Source organism: Peromyscus leucopus, chromosome 22 (genome assembly GCF_004664715.2).
Source record: "Peromyscus leucopus breed LL Stock chromosome 22, UCI_PerLeu_2.1, whole genome shotgun sequence".
NCBI lineage: Eukaryota > Metazoa > Chordata > Mammalia > Rodentia > Cricetidae > Peromyscus > Peromyscus leucopus.
This window is the reverse complement of record NC_051081.1, coordinates 451,563-469,207: the sequence shown is the minus strand read 5'-3', so window position 1 is coordinate 469,207 and position 17,645 is coordinate 451,563. Positions and strand designations below refer to the sequence as shown.

Below are 17,645 nucleotides of genomic sequence, written 5' to 3'. Positions count from 1 at the left end.
ACAAACCACAAACAACCACAAACTTCTCAACCTCACACGCCAAACCTCAAAAACTCACCCAATCCAATTCACATCAATCAAATTTCATCCACCACCCACACACAAGCGAAATCCAAGCACACCAAAAAAGAACAACAATCCAACCAGGGTTCAGCCAACAGATCAAATTCACCATCAACACCATCACCTGCGTAGTAGTCATCCCACAAACCATATCACCAACAACAAATCAAATTCAACTCCCATTCACAAGAAACACAAACTAATCAAAAACATTCCAAAGATCAATCAAACCACTTCACAAACAACCCAACAAACACACAAAACAAAACAAATGCCATCAAACATTTCAGAGTCAAGAAAATCATTCACAACAATCAAAATCCACAATCCCAAAAAACACGCAAAAACCACCAAAATTCAAATCAACCACAACACAGTCAAAAGACGAATCGCACCAAGAAAACCCACAAAAAAAAAAACACAAAAAAAACAAAACCAAAAAACAGTCAGAACCAAACATCAGAACAAGTCCCTCAGTTCCTTCAAACCACAACACACCAACCAGACACAAACAAACACACAAAAATCACAAAACACACTGTCATATTACAAGACTCAAAAAAAAACAATCCAATCAAAACAAATACCAACACCACTTCAAAACAAAACACGAGTCCAACAAAAAACAACAAACAGCACACAACGGGCCGGCGGCTATGTGTGTGTGATCGGGCGTGTATAGGCTTCTGGGAAACTATATGCAAATGTACAGGCATTTCGAGGCTCCGCCCCCCCACCCGTAGCCCGGACCCAGCCGCGCAGACTCCAGCGTTGTAAGGTGCTCCGGTGAAACTCTATGCTAATAAGCTAGCCCATAAACTCCGCCCCCTCAGCGCTGACGCAGCCAATGGGAAACGTTATGCTAATGAGCAGGTGTCAAGAAACCCCGCGCACGGTGGGCTGATCCGGATGCCTATGCTAATTACTTCCTCACCGGACTCCGTCCCTCCGCGACGTGCTACATAAGACCCCGCCCCCTCGGGGGTCTCCGCCAATAGGAAGCCACATGCAAATGAAGGGGGACGTCGCCCCGCCCCCTGGCAGAGTCGGTCCTAGTGAACCCCTACGCAAAGGTGCCGCCGCCGCTTAGCGAAAGCCCAGTGCGAAGCACCGCATCCCCTCCGCCCGCCGGGCCGCGGCTGAGCTACGCAAATAAACGGCCTGGACGCGACTGCGCCTCTCCGAGCCCCCGTTAATGTGAAGTCCGGGGCAGGTGGGCCGCGACGCGCGACCCCAGCCGGGCCACGGCTTTAGGAGGCACTGGGCACCTCAAACCGCGCTCCTCGCGGCCCCGCCCCTCAGCGCCGCCGCGACAGGCCCGCAGCGAGTGACAGGCGGCCAGGCTCCGCCCCTCCGCCTTAGAGCCCCGGCCCTCCTGGGGCGGCCGTGGCGATCCCGGCGTGCCCTGCGCGCGGGCGGCGCTCTGGCCCGGCGCTCTCGCCGGCGTCGCGGGCCGGACGGACGCGAGCGGAGGCGCAGGCGGCGGCGGCGGCGGCGGCCGGGGGCGGCGGGGGGATCCGGCGGCCGGGACGCGGCGGGGGGCGGCCGGCGGCCGCCGGGGAGACGCGGGGCGGTGATGTCGGAGCACGCGGCGGCCCCGGGGCCCGGGCCCAACGGCGGCGGCGGCGGCGCGGCGCCCGTGCGCGGCCCGCGCGGCCCCAACCTCAACCCCAACCCGCTCATCAACGTGCGCGACCGGCTCTTCCACGCGCTCTTCTTCAAGATGGCCGTCACCTACTCGCGCCTCTTCCCGCCCGCCTTCCGCCGCCTCTTCGAGTTCTTCGTCCTGCTCAAGGTGACCCCTGACCCCCGCCCGCCCCGTGACCCCGGCGGCCGCGCTCCCGCCCGCCCACGCCCGCCGCGTCGGCCCCCCGCGCTCCCCGACGCCCCGATGTCCGTCCTGCAGCCCCCCGGGTGGCCCGCACTTCCCCAGCTGCCAGGCCCCGCCCCCTGCCCTGTGACCTCTGACTCTGCAGCCTGGGAGCCCCGGCCCTGACCTCCTGCGCCCCAGACCAGAGCCCGGGGTCCTCTGGACGGGACCTGGGGCTCAGGGCCGCCCTGGCAGCGGTCGCCCCCGTCCCGCCCGGAGCGTGCACCCGGGACAGTGCCCCGGTCCCCCCACCCCACCCGTCACTCCCCCTGCCGGGTTCAGCGCCTGCCCCCCAGGGTCGCCGTCCTCCTCGCTCACCTCGCTGTTGGTGAGGTTCCCTCCCCGGGGTCAGCAGCAGAGTCACAGCCAGTGCCCGGGCCTGGCCGAGAGCTTCCAGCTGCCAGCACCTGCCCTGGCTGCCTTCCTGGGAGGCTCCGGGTTCCGGGTCACACGGGCTGCTCGGGAGGCCTGGGCACCAGGCTGTCTCCATGGGCGTCCTGCGTGTGACAGCCCTCTGAGAGGAGCCGGCTGGGCCATCTGGTGTTGGGGGCGTGGCATGGTGCCGGGGATGCTGATGTTGGAGGTCGCCGCCCCTTCTTCACCTGGCAGGAGGAGGGGCCGGCGCCTGCCTCTGCCCAGGGCTTGGGGTTTCACAGAGGTGGCGCAGGCACAAGCTCCGGACGGATGCGGGGACCCTTCCGCCTCTACTCCAGGGTCTGTCGATCAGCCAGTGGCCCCTCTTCCTGCTCCTACACCCTCAGAATCTCGGGTGGTGGCCCTCAGCGCAGGGTGCCAGCTGCATGATCAGAGCCGGGAGTCTGTTAGATGACAGTTAACCCCATGCTTGCTTGCTTGCTTTCTTGCTTTCTTTCTTTCTTTCTTTCTTTCTTTCTTTCTTTCTTTCTTTCTTTCTTTCTTTCTTTCTTTCCTCCCTCCCTCCTCCCTCCCTCCCTCCCTCCCTCCCTCCCTCCCTCCCTCCCTCATTTTATTTACTTATTTTGGTTTTTAGAGACAGGGTTTCTCTGTGTAGTTTTGGTGCCTGTCCTGGATCTCACTCTGTAGCCCAGGCTGGCCTCGAACTCACAGAGATCCGCCTGCCTCTGCCTCCTGGGTACTGGAATTAAAGGCGTGCTCCACCACCGCCCGGCAACCCATGCTTTCTTAATTGGGACAAGCAGGCCTCTGGGACTGCTGAGGTTTCAGGGAGCCCCTGTTGCTGTGTTTCCTGCCCGTCCTGCCTGCCCAGCTTCCAGCCTTCATAGATGGGGCTGCCTGACCTACACCACCCTGCACCCTGCCCCCACCCCAGCCTGGGTGTCAGCTCCTGCGGAAGTACAGGAAGAACTGATGCCTTGACACCTCAAAGACTAAAGAGACAGACCTCACTCTCAGGCCCAGGGGCCTGGCTAAGCAGCAAATCACGTGGGTGGCCGTGGGGTGAAGGGACACTGCGTGGTGCCTTAGGACGTGGGCAGGTGTGAAGGGCCAGGAGCAGTCCTGGCCCCTACTCAAGGCCCTGCTCTCAGTGGAGACCTTTGGTGGGCCGGGATCTTGAAATCCCGCCCGGCTGAGGCTGGTGCTCTGTACCCACCACAGGCCTGTCTTCCCATTGGGCAGGTAGACTGTCACCCCAGACAGCAGACTGGGGTGACAGTGAGACACCCACCTGCTCACAGGGTATGGGATGTCCTGAGAACCCTGGGTGGTGGCACTGGGTATCTGCAGGAGGTGACAGCATGCTGCCCTACCAGGCCAGTGTGAGCAAGCTCAGTGCCTGTTTCTGTGGCACAGAGTGGGCAGATGAGCAGAGGAGTGGCCCCAGGGCCTGAGTGGGATGCCAGACACTAGCTCAGTGACAGGTGGGGACTTGAGTGGCCAAAGTAGCTGTGGTGGGGAGAGGACCCAGGATATGTCTGTCCAGTGGCCACCTCCCTCTGACTCTAGGCCTGCTTGCTCCCAGTCTTGGGCCTGACTGGCAGGAGCCGCTGCCTCCAGTCTCAGCCTGGGGTGGCAGACTTCATGACGCTTGATACAGAAATCCATTTCGTGCCCCAGGAGAGCCTCACGGTTCACAGCGGAGGGTGTCGGCTTTAGGTGTGGCTAGCCAGGACTTTGGCCTTGGTCTCAATCCCAGGGCCCCCACCCTCCGCCTGCTCTGCATCCCCTCGGGTCAGTACTTGGAGGACTGGGTGCTTCATTGACCCAGCTCTGTCTGCAGACTGCAGAAGGGAGGTCCTGCCTGGTCTGGCCTCAGGTCTCTTACGTCCCCACACTGCTACCTGACAGCAGATAAAGAGGGTACTGTTCCGCTTGCCATGGTCTCTCAGGGTTAGAGCTGGGGAGTCCAGTCCTGTCCCCGAAGAGTGTAGGGATTCGAGTGCATACGTTGGGCATTCAAGGCCGTCCAAGACTGTCATGGCTCTGGTGACTCCCATCACCCTACCCTCGGTACCACATTATCGGCCAGGGTCCTGGTTCTCATGGGTCTGTAGACAGACGGGTCTGTACTGGCCAGCAGAGATGTGGTGGAAAGCTAAGGCGTTAGTAGGGGCCATAGAGGAGGGTTACCTGGACAGCCCACAGAGTGCGGGGCACATCCTGGGGTTTGCAGGTGCTGAGGACATCCCTAACGTCCGTCTGATATGGGTGAAGGCAGTGGTTCTCAGCCTTCCTGATACCGCTGCGGCCCTGTAATACAGTTCCTCACGTTGTCGTGACTTCATGTGTTGTGGTAACTTCATAACTGTAATTTTGCTACTGTTATGAATTGTAATGGAAAAGCATCTGCATTTTAGGTGGGCTTAGGTGACCCTTGTGAAAGCGTTATTCAACCCCTCTCTGAAAGGGGTCACAACCCACAGTCACCCACACAGTAGAGAAAGGGGAGGTTGGGACCTTGAATGACTGTGCTCCAGCATAGGGGTATTTGAGGTCAATAAGTAATATTAAGTAATCTGTGACTTTTAAAAAAGTTGTAGCCAGGCGGTGGTGCATACCTTTAATCCCAGCACTTGTGAAGCAGAGGCAGGCAGATCTCTGAGTTCTAGGCCAGCTTGGTCTACAGAATGAGTTCTAGGCCAACCAGGGCTACCCTGCCTCAGAAAACAAAAAACAACAACAAAAGTCGTATTTTATTTGTTTATTGTGTGTGAATCCATATGGATGTGGGAGCATGCATTCCGCAGTGTGCATGTGGAGGTCAGAGAACAGCTTGCAGGTGCCAGATCGCTCCTTCTACCTTGTGTGTATGTCCTGGGGATCGAACTCAGGTTTCCAGGCTTAGTGGCAAGCACCTGTACCAACTGAGCCATCTCAAGGGCCCACACGTTTTTGTTTTTTCCTTTCTTAACCTGTGTGTGAACATCTGGGGCTGGGTTGGTCTCAGCACAGCATCCTGGGCCCTGAGGGTGTTGAACAGAGTCCTTGCCGTCCGTCCACCCATTCCATGCCAAGAGCTACCCCCGTCCCCAACATGGCCCAGGGTTTCCTGGGTGCGGGGTTACCAGCAAGAGTGGCCTTTATCCCTTTCCAGGTGAAGCTACATTTCCCGGGCGCGGGGGGGGGGGGGGCCCCTGCTGAGGGGCCTGGGCCCCACCAGGGCAGGTCCCTGGGACAGGGCAGAGGGTGCCTTGCTGGGGACAATGGCTGTTCTTAGGCGGTGAGACCAGGGCTCTGTCGGTTAGCAGCAGTAGGGTTGGGGTTCCCAAAGCCAGCTTCGTGTCCACGAAACTGCTGGAGGGGTACGAGAACCCTTGCAGTGGGGACCTGGGCCAGCTGGGCCCCAAGCAGGCACAGGCAGCCAGGGCCACCCTGCTGACTGCCCTCTCCCCACACCCAGGCCCTGTTTGTGCTTTTCGTGCTGGCCTATATACACATTGTCTTCTCCCGGTCGCCCATCAACTGCTTGGAGCATGTCCGCGATCGATGGCCGCGGGAGGGCGTTCTGAGGGTGGAGGTGCGCCACAACTCAAGCCGGGCACCCGTGGTCCTGCAGTTCTGTGAGGGGGGTCTCAGCGGCCTGGAGCTGGAGCCAGGGGGCCTGGAGCTGGAGGAGGAGGAGGAGCTGACTGTGGAGATGTTCACCAATAGCTCCATCAAGGTGAGCGGGTGGGTCCCCACCCGGTGGGCGCTGGGCACTGCCCCCTGCAGGCTCTCTGATCGCCTGGTCCCTGTGCCGCAGTTTGAGCTGGACATCGAGCCCAAGGTGTTCAAGCCACCGGGTGGCACAGACGCCCTGAACGACAGCCAGGACTTCCCTTTCCCCGAGACGCCGGCCAAAGGTGCGTGGTCCCCGGCAGGGGGTGGCGGCCGTGCCGAGGGTGGGGCCAGCTGACCCGGTGCCCCCGTCTCTGCAGTGTGGCCGCAGGACGAGTACATCGTGGAGTACTCCCTGGAATACGGCTTCCTGCGGCTGTCGCAGGCCACGCGCCAGCGCCTGAGCATCCCGGTCATGGTGGTCACCCTAGGTGAGGCCCTGGGCATCCTGGTCGGCTGCGGCGGGGCCAGCGACCGCCCAGCTGCGGGGGTCCCGGCCCCGTGACCAGCATCGACCCCTGTGTACTCACAGACCCCACGCGGGACCAGTGCTTCGGGGACCGCTTCAGCCGCCTGCTGCTGGACGAGTTCCTGGGCTACGATGACATCCTCATGTCGAGTGTGAAGGGCCTGGCGGAGAATGAGGAGAACAAGGGTGGGCTCCGGCGGGGAGGGGACGGGAGGGAGGGGAGGGGCGGTGCCCGGGCCCCGCTGCTCACGGCCGCCTCCCTCCCTCCTCCCCCCGCAGGCTTCCTGAGGAATGTGGTGTCCGGGGAGCACTACCGCTTCGTCAGCATGTGGATGGCGCGCACGTCCTACCTGGCAGCCTTCGTCATCATGGTCATCTTTGTGAGTGAGGGGGTGGCTGACCCCGGGGGGCGCCCGCGGGCTGGGTGGCCCCGCGGGCTGGGGTCGGCCCGCGGGCTGGGGTGGCCCCGCGGGCTGGGGTCGCCCCCGCGGGCTGGGGTCGCCCCGCGGGCTGGGGTCGGCTCCGCGGGCTGGGGTGGCTCCGCGGGCTGGGGTCGTCCGCGGGCTGGGTCGCCCGGCCCCCTGACCCGCCCCCCGCCCGCCGCCCGCAGACCCTGAGTGTGTCCATGCTGCTCCGCTACTCGCACCACCAGATCTTCGTCTTCATCGGTGAGTCCCGGCCGGCCGGGGGTGGGGCGGGCTCTCCCCAGGCCCTCACGGGCGGCCGCCCTGTGCCCGCAGTGGACCTGCTGCAGATGCTGGAGATGAACATGGCCATCGCCTTCCCCGCAGCGCCCCTGCTGACCGTCATCCTGGCCCTCGTCGGTGAGGACCCCCGCCGCGCCCCCGCCCCCGCCCCGCCCGCCCGCGCCAACCCCGCCGCGTGTCCCCGCAGGGATGGAGGCCATCATGTCCGAGTTCTTCAACGACACCACCACGGCCTTCTACATCATCCTCATCGTGTGGCTGGCCGACCAGTACGACGCCATCTGCTGCCACACCAACACCAGCAAGCGGCACTGGCTGAGGTGCGCGGGCCGCGGGGGTCGGGGTGGGGGGACCTGAGCGGGGCGGGGACCCGGGAGGGGCGGGGCGGGGCGGGGCGGGGACCGGGAGGGGCGGGGTGGGGACCCAGGAGGGGCGGGGACCCGGGCGGGGCGGGGCCTGTCTGGCAGGGCAGCTTCTCCCCCCGCCCCCGCAGGTTCTTCTACCTGTACCACTTCGCCTTCTACGCCTACCACTACCGCTTCAACGGGCAGTACAGCAGCCTGGCCCTGGTCACCTCCTGGCTCTTCATCCAGGTGAGGCCCCCCTCCCCCCAGACCGGTGGCCTCGCTGCGGGCGGGCGGCCGGGCGGCCGGGCTCACGGCCTCTCCTGCCCCGCAGCATTCCATGATCTACTTCTTCCACCACTACGAGCTGCCGGCCATCCTGCAGCAGATCCGCATCCAGGAGATGTTGCTGCAGATGCCGCAGCTGGGCCCCGGGACGCCCACGGCGCTGCCCGACGACCTCAACAACAACTCCGGCTCCCCGGCCGCCCCCGACCCCAGCCCTCAGCTCGCGCTGGGCCCCGGCTCCAGCTCCGCGCCCGCCGGCGGGGCACCCGGGCCCGGCTCGCTGGGCGCCGCGGCCTCGGTGTCGGGCAGCGACCTGGCTGGGTGGCCGAGACGGCCGCCATCATCTCGGACGCCTCCTTCCTGTCGGGGCTGAGCGCCTCGCTGCTGGAGCGGCGGCCGGCGGCCCCCAGCACCGCGGACAGCGCGCGCCCCGACCCCGGGGTCCCTCCGGAGGATGCGCCCGCGCCGGCCGGGTCCTGAAAGCGACGCCGTGACCGGCTCCCGGCGGGGCCGCGGCCGGAGCCCGAGGGCGCTTGTGGTCTGCAGGGAGAGGGGCCGGCGGCGAGGTTCTGGACGCGGCCGGGACAGGGCAGCGAGGTGCGGTGGGCGCGTGGCCGCCGCCGCCTGGTGCTCCCCAGTGCCTTCCACACGGCGCCCGCGCGGGCCGAGCGCCAGGCCCGGACTCGCAGGTGGCGGCTCAGGACGCGGGGCGCACGTTCTACGCTATTTAATTGCAGTGTACAGAGTCGTGTTTGTATATAGAATAAACTGTCGTGGACAGTGCGGCCGCGTGGTCCTCAGCTTTCTGCGGGTGGCTCCTGCAGCAGGCGCAGGGGCCGGAGCCGGGCGCCGTCCCCCAGCCGGGCCCGCAGCTCCCCGCGCCGCAGCAGTGCGCTGCGCAGCCGCTCCCGCGTCGCCTCGATCCGCAGCTCCAGCTCGCGCAGCTCGGCTTGCGGCCCCGGCCCGTTGGAGCAGAGCCTCGGGCGCTCCGCGCCGGCCTCCCCGGTGTCCAGTAGGAAGCGCACGCGCCGCTCCCGTTCCACCGCCCTGCGCACCCGCCTCCAGCGCCCTGCTCCCTCGGCTGCACGCGGCTGCTCCTCGGGGCCGGGGTCGCTAGGACGGAGAGAGAGAGAGGAGGCGGTGGCCAGTACAGCCTGCCTGGCCCCCGCCCGGGACCCCCGCCCCGCCTCGAGCTCACCTGCGCTCCTGCTCCGCCCTCTCCTGTTGCCCCTCTGACGTCCCAGTGTTGAGGGCTCGGTGGATCTTCTAGGGACAGACAAGGGTGTCACGGGCGCCGGGGGCATCTGCGCCGCCCGCCCTCCCCTGCTCCTGCCACCTCACCTGGCTCGTGTGGAGCCAGTACTGCAGCTTGTTGCCCCTGCGGATGCGCGGCAGCACCAGGCGGTAGAAGACGTGCTCGCCCAGAGAGCTGAGGAGGGCGCTGCCCAGCCCCAGGCACAGCAGCACGAACAGCCCCGAGAAGTGGTAGACCCCCATCTGCAGCGTCTGCGGACGGCAACAAGGTCCCCACATGGTGTCGGGATGTGGACCCCGCGGCGGGGCGGCTGGGCAGGGAGATCTCTCGAAGGAAGGGGTGCTGGGGCTGTGTGGGGTGAGCAGGAATGCGCGCAAGCATAGCCAGAGCTCCCCACCCTGTATCTCGGCGCCTGCCCACCTCCGTCACGGCGAACACCCGCTTCCCGCAAGGCACCATCTTGTACCACTTGTCATGGAGCAGGTCAATGAAGCCCGAGGACTTGTAGCGGCTGATGAACTCGGACAGGTTGGAGGTGAGCGGCGAGTTCTGGGGCAGCCCTATGCCGTAGCCTGGAGAGGTTGATCCGGGTGGGAGGTGGCTCCAGCAGAGCTGCGTGCACCCCCAGCTGGGGTCCCCGGAACCCACTCGGCACTCACCCTCGATGGCGAACGGTTTGCCCACGGTGAGCAGCTTGCAGTCTGCATCAATGGATACCTCGTAATCCAGGAGCGACTTGTCCATGATGAAGGCGTTGAGCTTGGGCGGGTCACTCCTGCGGGGCAGGATGCTGTGAGGTCAGCAGGCCCTGAGCGGCAGGCAGCCCCCCAACGCCACCCAGTGCCCCACAGACTCACGTGAGCATGGCCACTCCGTGTGGAGTGGTGGGTGCGCTGTGGCGCCGCATGTGTGCGTGCATCTCCGGGAAGCTCGCCTTGATGTAGGCCTCTGCACTGCTCTCCCACACAGTGCCAAAGCGGAATCCTTGGGAAGGGTGGTGCAGCTGTGGGGGGGGGGGGGGAGGAGGGGGAGGAGGGCTCAGCAGGCAGCCTGGGTCCCCACCAGGGCCTTCCTGACCCGGGACTTCTCACTGAGCTCAGATTCAGTACCACAGCTCCGCAAACGCTCCTCTTTTGAACCCCAGAGACACAGCATTTCTCTCTGCTCTCGCCCCCACTCCCCAGCCCTCACCTGGCCACGGCCATCAACCACTTTGGTGGCTGGAGCATTGGGCAGCACCTAGTTGCAGGGGTAGCCAAGGCTGGGTGTGGGGGGGGGGAGGTCAGCAGGACACGACCAGCTAGATTCCAAAGAGGGAAGGAGCAGTGAGACATCATGAACCCCAAAGACATGAAAGGTAAAAAATAAAGCCAGATGTGATTCAGCATGCCTGTCATCCCTGCAGCAGGAGGCAGTTTTTTAAAGAACTGATGGAGGCCATGTCAGGGGTGGAGCCCCGCCCAGAATCCCCAGTGAGGGGCTGGGGGCGTGGTCAGGGTGGAGCCCCGCCCAGAATCCCCAGTGAGGGGCTGGGGGCGTGGTCAGGGTGGAGCCCCGCCCAGAATCCCCAGTGAGGGGCTGGGGGCGTGGTCAGGGTGGAGCCCCGCCCAGAATCCCCAGTGAGGGCTGGGGGCGTGGTCAGGGTGGAGCCCCGCCCAGAATCCCCAGTGAGGAGCTGGGGCGTGGTCAGGGTGGAGCCCCGCCCAGAATCCCCAGTGAGGGGCTGGGGGCGTGGTCAGGGTGAAGCCCCGCCAGAATCCCAGGAGGGCTGGGGGGGGGTCAGGGTGGAGCCCCGCCCAGAATCCCCAGTGGTCAGGGTGAAGCCCCGCCCAGGATCCCCAGGGAGGGGCTGGGGTCCAGTCTACACCCGGCACGGGACAAGGACATGGATTCCATTTCCAGCACTGCAATTGAGTGAGTCTCCAGAGAAGGGCGTGTGCTAGAGACGGTCACCCCCAGTTCTGCTGAACACACCGCCCATCCCACCCTGACCACAACCCTTGACCCCTCAGCGTTCCCAGCCCCCACCTTGGGGTCATGGATCCCAGACAGCTCCTCAAAGGTCTTGTCCCCCACCATGACGGCAGCCAGGTTGGCCGTGTAGCTCGACAGCACCAACAGGCAGAAGATGGCCCAGAGGTTCATGAGGAAGCGTCCCGTAGGGCACTTGGGCGTCTTGCTGGAGACCGTGCGTCCGAAGAGGATGGCGTAGCAGAGGTTGAGGGCGGACGAGTAGGAGAAGACGGTGCTGCGGTTGCGGCCCCGTGGCGTGAGCCCATAGGGGCTTCGCCATTCGTACAGGGTAAGGAAGAGCGCTGTGAGATGCAGGGCAGCAAAGACGCCGACCCACATGGACCAGTGCAGCGGCCACATGAAGGCCCCGATGGGCGAGGCCGTGTCTCGCGTGCGCACCATGATGCCCAGGCTGGTGGAGAAGAACGGGCTGGTGAAGTCCACCACCTGGGAGCGAGCCGAATTGATACTGAAGCTGGTCACAGCCATGTGTGCCCGGCCAGCCAGCAGGTCGCCCACCAGGCCCGTCCAGCGTCCGTCACGCAGGGCCGCCGTATTTGCCGTCCCCCACAATATAGAGCTCGAAATCGAAGGCCAGGTCCTCGGCCAGCCGTTCCAGCAGGTCGATGCAGTAGCCGTAACAACATCTCCGGAGCGAGCGGGGCACTGAGCCGTTGGCCAGCGCCGCGAACAGCGCGTCCAGCCTGGCCGAATCATTGGTGCCCGGGTCTAGACACAGCTGCCCAGCCGGGCACTGCCCGTCCTCATCGGATTCCCTGGTGAAAACAAACGGGTGTTCCACCAGAGTTACCACCCGCAGCTTCGGCCGCACCTGGGCGCCGGATGGAGACGGGACACGGACTGCCGCTGCCCCCGGCTCGAAGTCCAGGTGTCCATCCTGCCAGCTGCCCACTGTTGCCCAGGCTGGGCCGCCCAGTGGGTCTCGGCGCAAGCTCCACACCTTGAAATGCCGAGACACGTGCACCTGAGAGGATCTCGTCACCCACACGGCCCCTGTGCGGCCCTGGAAGGAGGTGTTGCCCAGAAATCTGGGAAATATAAAGGGTGAGGATTGTCATAGATCTGAGAGACCCGCCTCTCGCTCAGCTAGCACGCCGGAGCGCTACTCCTAAGGATGCAGGGACAACCACCCGACCCTCGAGGTTCTATTCCTTCTGGGGCACCCACCCCCTACACACAGGGGGCAATGCCAGGCTGTGGGCCTGGCCTCTTTGCCCTAAGCTGGACCCTACTCACCGAGCCAAGGTGTGCCCGGACGACTCGGCTCCAGCTGGTTTCGGGTCCTCACAGCCGACTGCAGCTGCAGGCAAGGCACGCTCTGGGTGTGCAAGGGCCATGCTGCCCAGTGCTCGGGCCACAAGCTCCACCGTGTCGTGGACGGCAGCTTCCAGTGAGGGTCGTTTGACTTCTCCCAGGGCCAGTACCCCAGGCGGCAGGCCGGCTGTGGGTAGCGCCTCGGCAGGCAACGGTGTGCCCAGTAACCACTGGGGACCCGGTGGCGCGGCCTCGAGGACCTCGTGCGCGCGGGCAGCGCTGCAGCCGAGCAGGATGGCTGCGGACACCAGACTCTCCCCTCCCTCCAGGGCCCCCAGCAGGGCCAGCCCGGCCCGGAGGCCGTCCTTGCCGCCGTCCAGCCGGCTCAGGTCCAGCACGAACTTCGGGGCCTGACCAGCACGACTAGTCCAGAGTGCCACGAGGCCACCAGGGTCCCGGACGCGGCAGAGCACCAGAGCAACGTCCTCCCAGGCGTGTGCCTGTGACAGGGACACCAGCACGTCCAGGATGGTCTCCAGGGGACTGGCCCAGTCCAGCTGCAGGTGGAACGGAGTCTGGGAAGAGGAGGTTCCAGTCAGGGCTCCCTTGTGTCCGCAGCACCGTCTCCACCCACCCCACCCTGTCAAGGTGCCTGAGAGCTGGACGTCACCCTGCCTCCTTCGGGGGCTCCCCGGTGCCGCTCTCCCCGCCCCTCAGGCTGATCTTGAACTTGCTGTGTAACTAAGGGCAACCGTGGACCCGTGATCCCCCTGCCTCTGGGATGGCATCCTGGGATGGCAAGCATGTACTGCTGCTTCCAGTGTGTGCCACGCTGCGATGGAACCCAGGACGTCGGGCGTTTTACCAAATGAACCCTGCCCCTGGCCCCCCTCCTGTTTTATTTTATTTACATGTAGCTTTGGACCGGCTACAGCACCCTCACCTCTCTATATGTCGATGAACTCCTATACATCCTTCAAGACCCAGCTCTGCCGTCCCTTCTCTATAGACCAGGGAGAACCTTGCACCTCTCCTGAGTTCTCCCGAACTTGGGTTTCTGCTCTCTGTGTCTCTGTCTCTTCACATTTCAGTCCTGACCTAGTCCCGCCCCACCCGCTCAGGAGTCCCTTGGCACATCAGAAAGTTCTTGGGGGTTTGTGTTGCACATTTGGAATACACGGCAGCCCTGACAGACACTGAAAAACCCCTGGGTGCCGCCGAGCAGGGCACGTTGCTGAGGAACCTAGGAGGGTACTGCTCTCTGTGAGGGAGGCCAGGCCAACCCGGGGGAGCCAGGACGGGCTCGGAGGCTGGAAGCACAGGTGGGTGCGGATTCCAGAGCAGGGGCAGCTTCAGCTGGAGTCCTGAGCTCCCACTAGACCAAGGGTCCTTGGGGGGGTTACAGGGACCCCAGGGACATGGGTCACTGACCCTCCCTGGGGCTAGGGTCTCCCTGGATGAAACTTCATGACAGGTTACTGAGGAAGACCTCAGGTCTCCCACGTCCCAGGGTCCCTAGCCCTGGCGGGGCCTTTCATTGACCTGCCTTGGTCCGGAGTGAGACCAGCTTGCCCAGAGCCAGCTGCAGATACATGCGACCCTATCTGAAGAAACAACCTAGTCAGATGTCGAGACGCACACCTTTAATCCCAGTGCTCGGGAGGCAGAGGCAGGTGGGTTTCTGTGAGTTCAGGAGTAGCCTGGTCTACACAGCGAGAAGCTGTCTCAAAACATTAAGTAATTAAAAATAATAATAAAAGACCTAGCGAGGATGGGACACACGGAGGTGGGGGTGACCGGTGCTGCCCTGGGGCTGGAGGCCACCAGAGAGCTGTGGGTAGGGAGTTCCTGGCCTGTAGGGCCCCTGGGAGGGAAAGACGGACTTCGGGAGGATTTCCCACACAGGCTAAGCCCAGGGAGAGGAGAGTGGCGCACCCTCCCAGCCAAGGCGTGCTTGCGAGGGAAGGGCTGGCACGGGGGTCCTCTCCATCACCTGGCTGGAGAAGTGTGGGGCTCCCGGTTGCTTCCCATCCCCGCGCCCCAGGGCCCCCCGCGCCCGCCCGCCGCGTACCGGGGCTCCGAGGGGCGCGCGCGCCTCCCTCCGCAGGACGCTCAGCACCGGGGTCTCCGTGGCGGCTGCCAGGAACTGCAGCAGCCGCAGCTCGGGCCGCGCCTCCGGGAAGGCTACCGAGGCCACCACGCCGGGCGGGGCCAGGACCTGGCACAGACCTCGGGCCAGCGACGCGGGGTCCCGGGCAGGGGACGCGACGGCCACCAGTTCCAGACTCAGGTTGTGCGGCAGCCGCGGCGCGGGGCGGCCAGGGCGGCCAGGACGCGGGCGCGGGCGGCGGGCGCGCGGGGCAGGAGCGCAGCCAGTCTCACGGAGCCGCCGGAGCCCCCGGCACGCGTGGCAACCCCGCAGGGCTGAGGGTGACCGCGCGCCACCCGGGACCCCAGCGCCAGCGCCAGGCCGAGCCACAGCGTACGCACGCACTCCATCCCCAAGTTGCCGCTGTGCGCGGGGAAGAAGGGACACCCGGGACAGCCCGCTCCCGTCCCTCCAGCGGGTCCCGGCGTCCACTGAAGGAGGAGCTGGGCAGCTGCCCGGGTTGCTGTGGCTCGCAGGGCACGGTTGGGTAATGCCTCTCACGGCCCAGACGGGAACTCCCAGAGCAGTCTCTACTAGCTCAAAACTGTGTGCTCCCTGGGGGAAACCGAGGCAGGCACAGCTGGTGGAAATCTGTAAGGTAGATCTGCCCTCCAGCCCCGGTAGCAGTCTTGAATCACAAACTTAAAAGACAAAACAAACAAACAAAAACCCTGTATTTGTCTTGGGTTTCTGGGGGAAGGTGCATTCCACAGCCAGTGTGGGGACAGCTTTTGGGGGTCTGGCTCTCCTCTCCACCCTGTGGGTCCTGAGGATCGAAGTGGGGTCCTCAGACTTGGCAGCAAGCATCTTTACCTACTGAGCCATGCTTTTGGGCTTTTATTCTCTTTTAAAATATTTATTATTATTGGCGCCCGCCTTTAGTCCCAGCCTCGGGAGGCAGAGGCAGGTGGATCTCTGAGTTTGAGGCCAGCCTGGTCTACAGAGTGAGATCCAGGACAGCTGGGGATATACAACGACCCTGTCCTGAAAACCAAAAATTATTATTATTGCATTACATAGCCTTGATTGGTCTGGGACTCTGTAGACCAGGCTGGCCTTGAACTCAGAGATCCACCTGGCTCTGCCTCCGTGGTGCTGGGGTTAAACAGTTCTTGTGCGGGGGTGGGTGCTCTCAGGGACCACTGGATTCCCTAGGGCTGGACATGAGTGCTCGGAACCAAAGTCAAGTTCTCTACAAAAGCCGTCAGAACTGACCACAGAGCAAGCTTTCTGGCCCCAGAACTCTTTTGACCTTCAAGATCCAGTGTCAAATGCCCTGCTGTGAGAAACCCAGAGTACACACCATCCCTCCCACAGGCTCCTCCTCTTCCTGTCGGCCCCTCAGGTCAGGGAGGACAAGGGTAGACCCAGTCAGTTCCTCCTGCCTCTCAGGGGCTTGCACACAGCAGGCCTTCCATGACTGCTTGAGCGGTTGCTCACCCTCCAGAACCCTCTGGAACTCCCAGTTGTCTTGGCCCCCAACTCAACTGACTCGGGGTCCTCTCGTCTGGCCTGTAGGGTCAGGGACCAAAGGCTTCCCCAGCAAGGAGGCTCCTGTTGGGAACTCTGTGGTCTGTCCTCACAGGCAGGGCAAATATGGCATTCTCCCAAGATCATGCGCGGCGGCGGCCGCCTGCAGGGAACACTCAGCCCTGATGAATGAATCTACACTCACCACCCCACCACCCCCAAACCCTCGTTCTCCTTGCAGAGCCAGCATTAAAGGAAAAACATCCATCAAGCAAATAAAAGTGCCAGCAAGACAGACTGCACTTTGAGCTGCCTTTTAATGAGATGGCTTGGCTCTGAGGATGGCAGGCTGTCTGGGCGCTCGGCCAGGGCTCCAAGGTACATCAGGTTAGGGGTCCATCAGGTCTGGGGCCACCACGTCATTTCAGGGATGCTCAGGGCACTCTCCCCACCAGCCTCGTCCCCTTGGATGGAGTCCTGAAATCTGCCCTTGTCCACAATGCCAGCTGGTTCTCTTTCAGTCTACAGACAGTCCTGGACGTCGGTTCTGCTCAGTCCACTGAACACGGGACAGCTGGATTGTAGGCCTGTCAGGATTCACTACCATTCCTAACGGAAGGGCAGAGTGGGACCTGCCACTCCAGCTGAATGAAGAAATGCACGCAAGACTGTTTTTGAATGGGGAGAGCCTCACAAAGTACAAATTTATCCCCAAGAACCCTGTTCTGGACATTCCGTGTCACGGCGTCCCGCAGTGGGTGGCACTTGGTGCCAGCTCTCACGGGGCACATGTCCTCAAGGTCCCTCCACACTTCACGGCGGGACCATGCTGCGTCCGCCCGTGGGCACAGGACTGTGCTGGCCTTTGCCTCCACCCTGTCCCTCCCATCACATGAGGTCTGTGGGGTCTTAGTCCAGGCTGCCCCACTGCTCATGAGACTGGGAACGTGGACCTTTCTGTAGCTTGGCATTCAACCAGCCTGGTAACTATGGCAGCTGAGTCTCAAGGACAACTCTTGTTCCTCATGACGCCAGGGGAGCCAGCATGGGAGGTGGAGGCACCAGTGGGGGAACGGGAGCTTAGGCCAGGGGGATCCCCGAGTTCAGGCCGGCACAGCAGGTGAGCACTTGGTGCGTGGCAATGCAGGGCGCGCGCGCACACACACACAGAACCCCAGGTGCAGGCGGCAACATGAGCTCCCAAGGACTGGACCCTGAGCTCGCCCTAGTCTTAGGAAGTCTCCAGAGGCCTCTGGGGAGCTGGGAACCCTTGGCTGGTAGAGTCCCCGTGCGCCTCCCTCTCCCCAAACCTCAACATGCCAGGGAATGGTGGGAGGGCTCAGGGTATCTGGGCCAAGCAGGTAACGAGCCAGCTCAGTGGGTAAACTGAGGAAAGTGTGGCTCCTCAGAGTTCAGTCACTTCTCGCCACCAGGTGCTGTCCAGGGGTGGACGTCCCGAGGGCGCAGGGTTCCGGTGTGAGGTCAGCATTGGCTCCCGCCCCAGCTACAGGGAGACAACTCTGCTAAACCACACGGTTTTCTGGATCGCTAGGCGGGGCCGTCAGTTGAGTGCGGCCTTCTGGAAGGTTCTGTGGGTATCTGGGCTGAACTCCAGGCTAGGCTGGCAGCAGACCCGGGGCAGTATGTGGAGACTGAGCTATGGACGCCCGTGAGGGGCTGGTGGCCGCCTGGCTGGCCCTTGTGAGC

The 17,645-nt window shown here is 63.4% G+C and overlaps 2 protein-coding genes across 2 annotated transcripts; one reads left to right on the top strand and one right to left on the bottom strand.

The window, feature by feature from the left end:
- The first annotated feature begins 1,638 nt into the window (after positions 1–1,638).
- On the top strand, positions 1,639–8,558 carry Tmem259 (transmembrane protein 259). Its single transcript, XM_028858538.2, is given in 12 exon segments — positions 1,639–1,858; positions 5,772–6,032; positions 6,114–6,213; positions 6,289–6,399; positions 6,501–6,623; positions 6,717–6,817; positions 7,048–7,105; positions 7,178–7,261; positions 7,332–7,464; positions 7,638–7,737; positions 7,823–8,087; positions 8,090–8,558. Coding segments are annotated over 12 exon segments (1,722 nt in total). The 5' UTR covers position 1,639; the 3' UTR covers positions 8,257–8,558.
- On the bottom strand, positions 8,556–15,064 carry Grin3b (glutamate ionotropic receptor NMDA type subunit 3B). The gene is given in 10 exon segments (XM_037197835.1): positions 8,556–8,889; positions 8,975–9,042; positions 9,118–9,282; positions 9,452–9,806; positions 9,889–10,034; positions 11,060–11,593; positions 11,595–12,093; positions 12,302–12,894; positions 14,391–14,635; positions 14,638–15,064. Coding segments are annotated over 10 exon segments (3,102 nt in total). The 5' UTR covers positions 14,819–15,064; the 3' UTR covers positions 8,556–8,573.
- Between the last annotated feature and the right edge of the window lie 2,581 nt (positions 15,065–17,645).